At 43.1% G+C, this 6,000-nt stretch overlaps 1 protein-coding gene across 2 annotated transcripts in view; it reads left to right on the plus strand.

The window, feature by feature from the left end:
* kif26ba (kinesin family member 26Ba) overlaps nucleotides 1-4,471 on the plus strand; it is a 336,823-nt gene extending 332,352 nt beyond the window's left edge. For both annotated transcript variants that reach the window (XM_072580423.1, XM_072580424.1), the window contains 2 exons: nucleotides 468-624; nucleotides 1,293-4,471. In XM_072580423.1, coding sequence (XP_072436524.1) covers nucleotides 468-624; nucleotides 1,293-1,441 — 306 coding nt within the window. In that variant the 3' untranslated portion in view covers nucleotides 1,442-4,471. The remainder of the gene's footprint in view (nucleotides 1-467; nucleotides 625-1,292) is intronic.
* Nucleotides 4,472-6,000: the final 1,529 nt, after the last annotated feature.

The following is a 6,000-nucleotide window of genomic DNA, read 5'->3' on the forward strand; positions in this document are numbered from 1 at the left end:
AAGTTGAACCATGGGCTTCCATTGGCTTGATCTCTACTAATGGGCTAAGTACTCAGTGGCTCACTCTGGCCTTCTACAAGATGGCTGACCAGGAAAGTCTCCAGCTCTTACTGTCTGCCATCAGGTATACTGGAAGACTTTATAGGCTGACAGTTTGGCCACTTTATGAACACACCTTTCATGTCCTGGTGTGGGATTTGAACCTGGAGCTACTAGTCCAGAGGTAGGAATCTACCAACTGTGCCACAAGCCCTGCTACCATCACTACCATCAGCTAACAGGAACAACCTTCCTTGGTCTATCTTATCTAAACCCCTGTTGTAAACTTGCACACCTCTTTATCTTCCATAAATTGTAACCCACATGCTAGCTAGCCTCGCTCTTGGCTGCACGAGCCCACATTCTACTCCCGGCTACAAGTGAAGGAACTCAACGTAAAAAAAAACTACTGATATTCTTAATTCTAGTTGCGGGGATTTGTATGCTTCAACGCAAAACTGAAGATATTGGAGCATCGACAGCAGAGGATCTCGGAGGTCAAAACCAAATATGACATACTGAAGAAGGAGTTGGAAGCCACTAAACAGCGCCTGATGCTGGATCCGAGCAAATGGATCAGTGAGTGTAAGTATTGTACTGAGCTTCCAGTCTCAACCATGTTCCTGCAGGATTGAGAAACCTAGAAAGAACACATTCCCAAGGCATGATCCCTTGGTCAAGGAAGCGCAGTGATATTTCTCTGAGGAGAGGAGCGAGATGCACATGTCCTGACACACAAGCAGATAGCTTGGCTTTTGTTTTAACCAGACAGAATGTCACCAGAAGAGAAGAGAGCAAGATGCATTTAAAAAATAAGGTCCTTTTACAGTGGCAGTGAAGAAACGGCAATACATTTCCAAGCAAGGATGGTGAGAGGCTAGGAGCAGGTCTGTCAGGAGGTGGTGCTTGCGCTGCCCCCTGTTCCTATAGGTGGTAACGGTCAGGGGTTTGGAAAGACATTGGGTGGTTTGCTGCAGTGAGGTTTGTAAATGGTGCACACTAATGCAGAACACGTTAACTTTTATTTCCCTTCACAGATGCGAACAGACTGGCTCAGATTAATTGTGAAAACTGGGCAGCATGGACAAGTCAGGCCAAAGGGTCTGTTTCCATGCTGTAAACCTCAAAGACTCTATAACTGATAACACAGGGAAAACGGCAGAATGTATGATGCAGTCAGGCAATGTTCTTAACCCGTCTGACCCCAATTAAATGTCCTGCTCTGAATGTCTTCTCTTGATCTCTTTCCGCAGTCGATCTGGATCAAGGTTTCGAGGTTGACTCGCTGGAGTATCTGGAAGCTCTAGAGTGTATTACCGAGCGGCTGGAACACCGGGTCAACTTCTGCAAAGCCCACCTCATGATGATCACATGCTTCGACATCGCCTGTGGGAGGCGCTAGCGAGGCTGGTCGAGTGAGTGCTCATGGCAGAGGAGGACATCGGAGAAGAAGGAGGATTACAAAAAAAAACACCCAAAGATACCAGGAAGACGATGACAGAGGCGTGAAGTGTGGAGCATGTACGCGAAATGAGTTTTGTTTCTCTCAACAGCAGAGTGTACACAGAAGGATGGAAAAGAATGAGTGGAGGGGATGAATATTGGAGCGTGAGAATGTTCACTCTTCCATCAGATTGTCAAAGCACTTTGAGGAACTTTTGCTATGTTGTAAATAGGAATCACTTGCTCCAGTTCCCCTTTATTCACTGGGTTGGGTGGGTGATAGTGGTTGGGAGGGGGAATGAAGGGCTGTTGCTAAGAAATTCATAATGATATACAGAAGGACAATAAGTGCCTTGTAAACTTTATTATATTATATTATCCAAAATCTTACATGGACGCATTATTGTACAGTTGGTGCTAGATGATGAATGTTTCACCGTGCTGTTATAGAGGCAGTATCCATTTTGTAAACCAAACTTACACCTATACTCCATCCCAAACCAGCATTCTCCCCAAGCTTGGCGGTAACGTGGAATTCGATTGCGGGCAGGGGACAATACCAGTGATCTGGCTTACCTTATGGGTCCACGGAAGAATATTTCATAACATTTTGAACTAATTTTGACTGATGCTACATGGTAGTCCTCTTTTTATATAAAGGTTTGGCGAACTGTAAAGGGCGTCGTTGTGTGGAGTTGAGTTTTCAAGAATCCAGTGGAACTACATTGAACAAAAATTAAAAAAATAATGTTTCAGTAAAGGATGAAATCAAGGTTGTTTTACTCGGTGTTTTAACTACTTGCTGTTTTTAAGTAACTTTGTATCTAGAGAGTAGGTCAGTAGTCAGGAAGCAGCACATTATTAAAGTGAATGTCTTTTACTAATGATGAATAGACCACTCAGGGCCACAATGATGCCTCTCAGGCAGATTCCTGCTAGCTTTGTACAATTTAAGACCAGTTCAAAAGCACGTATGGACATCTTTATTATTGCTGGTTGTGGGATCATTTTACAAGACACACACGCGCACACACACACACACACAATAAATGCAACCCACCTTCTCCTACGTTCTGTACACGCGAGTGAACTTACAAACAGTGCATATTTAGTGTTATTACTGGAAGAGCCTTTCCATCATCTTTGTAGGCCACTCGGCCGCCTAACCTCCTCCTGACTCCTTCTGAACCTGCTCTGCTGGCCATGGCAGTTCCAAATGTTTGACACCATTAACCCACAGCTCCAGAATCCTGGTTAGTTTTAACCAACCAGCAATGTGCATCTTGAAATCTCATTAGAGTGTCGTTTGTTGACGATGAAACTCAAATCATTTGTGATGAGGCTGCTAGGCAATATTTGTCCAGTCTCTGTCCGGGCTGGCAACGGTCCTGCTAAGGAAGCAATGACATCGGTGGATATTGTACAGAAAATCTGCCACCATCATGCAATACTGCTTTGGGCTCTTCACATGCTGGAATTACAGTAGAGGTTTGGATGAGATACAACTGACCTAAACCCTGATGGAATGTGTTGAAGCAAGAGGTTCAGAGAAGCTGATTAATGGAATTGGCATCTTTCTAATTCTGGCTTGGATAATCTGGCATTTAACAAGGAAGTCGCTGAGGTAAACTAAACTAAATTCTGAGAAATTGTTGTGAAAATAAAAGCCCCCTCTTGTTTTCCATGTGCTCTGTCTGGATGCTTAAATGTGAATTACTGCTATTTTAAACCAACTACTCATCAGTAAAGCAAACATGAGAGCTTAGTCCATGGTAAAAGGCTACAATACTATCTCCATTTTCAAATCAGACTCCGTCCCCATTGCTTTGTTTCTGGCTGCAGCGCAGTAACTTCATTCCAGTTCTTAATTTGTGGGAAATCAGTTGCACTGACCTCATTACCGTGTACCCAAATGTAACATTTAGCCTGCGCTACCCCCAGACCCAACGCCAGCTTCTGCTGGTCACAGTGCGAAACTGACTGGAACCCGAGAGAATTTTGGAAAGCATAAGGTGGAAATAATGTTCACATTTAAGTATGTCTGTCTCCATTTCAATATTATACCACGGTGGCATACTTAAAAGGGCTTCAGTTAAATGATAAATTCACACAACAGTGGCAGATGACAGATTGCTAGATGGAGATTAAAAGGTTACAACCCCATGCCCACCAGCCCCTCCCCTCCCTCGGCCTCAACATTCGACCTGAGTTAATATAGCAAACAGGTCAGGGAGGTGGCACACACAGTTCTGGGTTCATCAGTTTTATGGCGAGTGATTATTTTATTGCTCTTTCCTTCCACAAAGGACATGATTAAAAGAGCAAACACGGTGCTGAAGTAAGCTAATCATTGCCAGATGTGGCCACAGGGTCAAAACACTTCACACCTGTTGTCACCTGGAGCAAGGGCTTTTCCTGGGGAGTCCACGATCCCTCAGGGAGTTTCTACACCCAAGGAATGAGTGAGACTGAGCTTGGTGTTTGTCTGCCTGAGAAGCACGTTGCGTCTGTGTGGTCATTCTCAAAGTTGTGCATTATATTTTCCAGATATTTGTCTCTTTAATGGTGCTTGTGGCAGCTTTAGCTCTGAATGTTTATAAGTCAAACTCTTTTCCTTTTGACTTAAATTAATCCCACACTTCGAGCTGCTGCCTAACACATCTTCGTCATGTTATGTATGAAGGACATAATTTATTTATGAACTCAGGATGCTCTTGTTTTATAAAGTTGCTTGTATTTTGTAATTTATTTACACATCACGATAAGAAGCTAACCAGTGCTAACTATGCATTGTTATGTACAGTCGCCTGATCCACATTGTATTACCTTTGTTCCAGCTTGGTTTCCTTTGCATTGTAATCTTGGACGTGTCAGAACAGTTGAGGCTTGCTGTTTACCTAATCCCCTTTGTATAAAATGTGTACCATAGTCAAATATTGTAGCCTGGTATTGTGAATAAACATTATATTTTACATCCTGTTAAAAACAAGATGTCACTTGCTCGTTGAAACAAGGTGATGCTGTTTACAATGGAATAAGCTGCAAATGTCACTGACTGCCACAGCCACTTTATTGCCCATCCTGCCATCTGAAATACCTATCTCACTGCCTGGCACACCCATCCCATTGACATGCCCATCCATCTGACATGCCAGTCTTGCTTCCACCAACTTACACCATATTCCTTGTGAGGTAATCCAGAATGATGAGTTATCGTTTTAGGATAAGAGGTAGTAGATTTAAAGCAGAGATGAGGAGAAAGTATTTCTCTCAGACGGTAATGAATCTGTAGAGTTTGTGCGTGGTGGATGCCAAGGTGCAGAATAAGTTTAAGGAACAGGGTGGTGGTAGGTTTTTAATTAATAATGGATTGAGGGCTAGGGAGAGAGGGCACGAAAGTGCGGTTGATGAGATAAGAAAAAGCACGTGAGGTTTAAGAAACTGAAATCAGACAGGGCTCCTGAGAGATATAAAGGAAGCAAGAAAGAACTTGAACAAGGAATTGTGAGTGCTAAAAGGGGACATGGAATGGCCTTGACAAGAAGGAATAAGGAGAATCCCAAGGTATTTTATACATATATTAGGAGCAAGAGAGTAGAAAGGGAAAGGGTAGGTCCTTTAAGGACTGAGGGAATTTATACCAGAGGAAGTGGGTGGGGTCCTTTATGAGTACTTCACATTCATATTCACCAAGGAGAAGGGATGAATGACGGTAAGAATAAGGGAAGGGTATGTTGATATTCCAGAGCACGTCAGTTTTAGATGGAGGTGGTACTGAGTGTCTTGAAAACATTAAGTTAGATAAGTGCCCAAGGCGTGATGAGGCCAATCTTAGGATACTGAAGGAGGCAAGAGAGGAGATCACAGCGATCTTTGTATTGTCTTTAGCCACAGGTGCAGTTCCAGAAGGCTGGAGAATGGGCAGCATTGCTCTTTTGTTTAAGACGGGAACAGGGATAATCCAGGAAATGATAGGCCAGTGAGCCTTACGTCAGTGATTGGGAAATTATTAGAGAAGACTTAGGGAAAAGATTTACTCACATTTGAAAAAGAATAAGATTTATGAACAGTCAGCATGGCTTTGTCTCTCAAATGTGATCGAGCTTTTTGAGGAAGTGACAAAGATGATTGAGGAGAGAAGGGCAGTGGATGTTGACTACCTGGATTTAATGAAAACATTTGGCAAGGTCTTTCATGCTAGGCCGGTCCATGAGATTAACTGAAACGGGATCCAAGATTAGGTGGCAAATTGGAATAAAAATTGACTTGGTCGTAGACACTTTGGGTAGTTTTGGGGGTAGAGAGGGGAGAGAGGTGTATTTTTCTGACTGGTGGTATTCCACAAGGATCAATGCTGGGGACCTTTGAGGTAAGTAATATATAGAGTCTTAGAGATGTACAGCATGGAAACAGACCCAAAAGCATACCAAACGCCTTCTACACTATCCTATCTACCTGCGACTCCACTTTCAAGGAACTATGAACCTGCACTCCAAGGTCTCTTTGTTCAGCATCACT

The sequence above is a fragment of the Chiloscyllium punctatum genome, chromosome 11, assembly GCF_047496795.1.
Source record: "Chiloscyllium punctatum isolate Juve2018m chromosome 11, sChiPun1.3, whole genome shotgun sequence".
In the NCBI taxonomy this organism is placed as follows: Eukaryota; Metazoa; Chordata; class Chondrichthyes; order Orectolobiformes; family Hemiscylliidae; genus Chiloscyllium; species Chiloscyllium punctatum.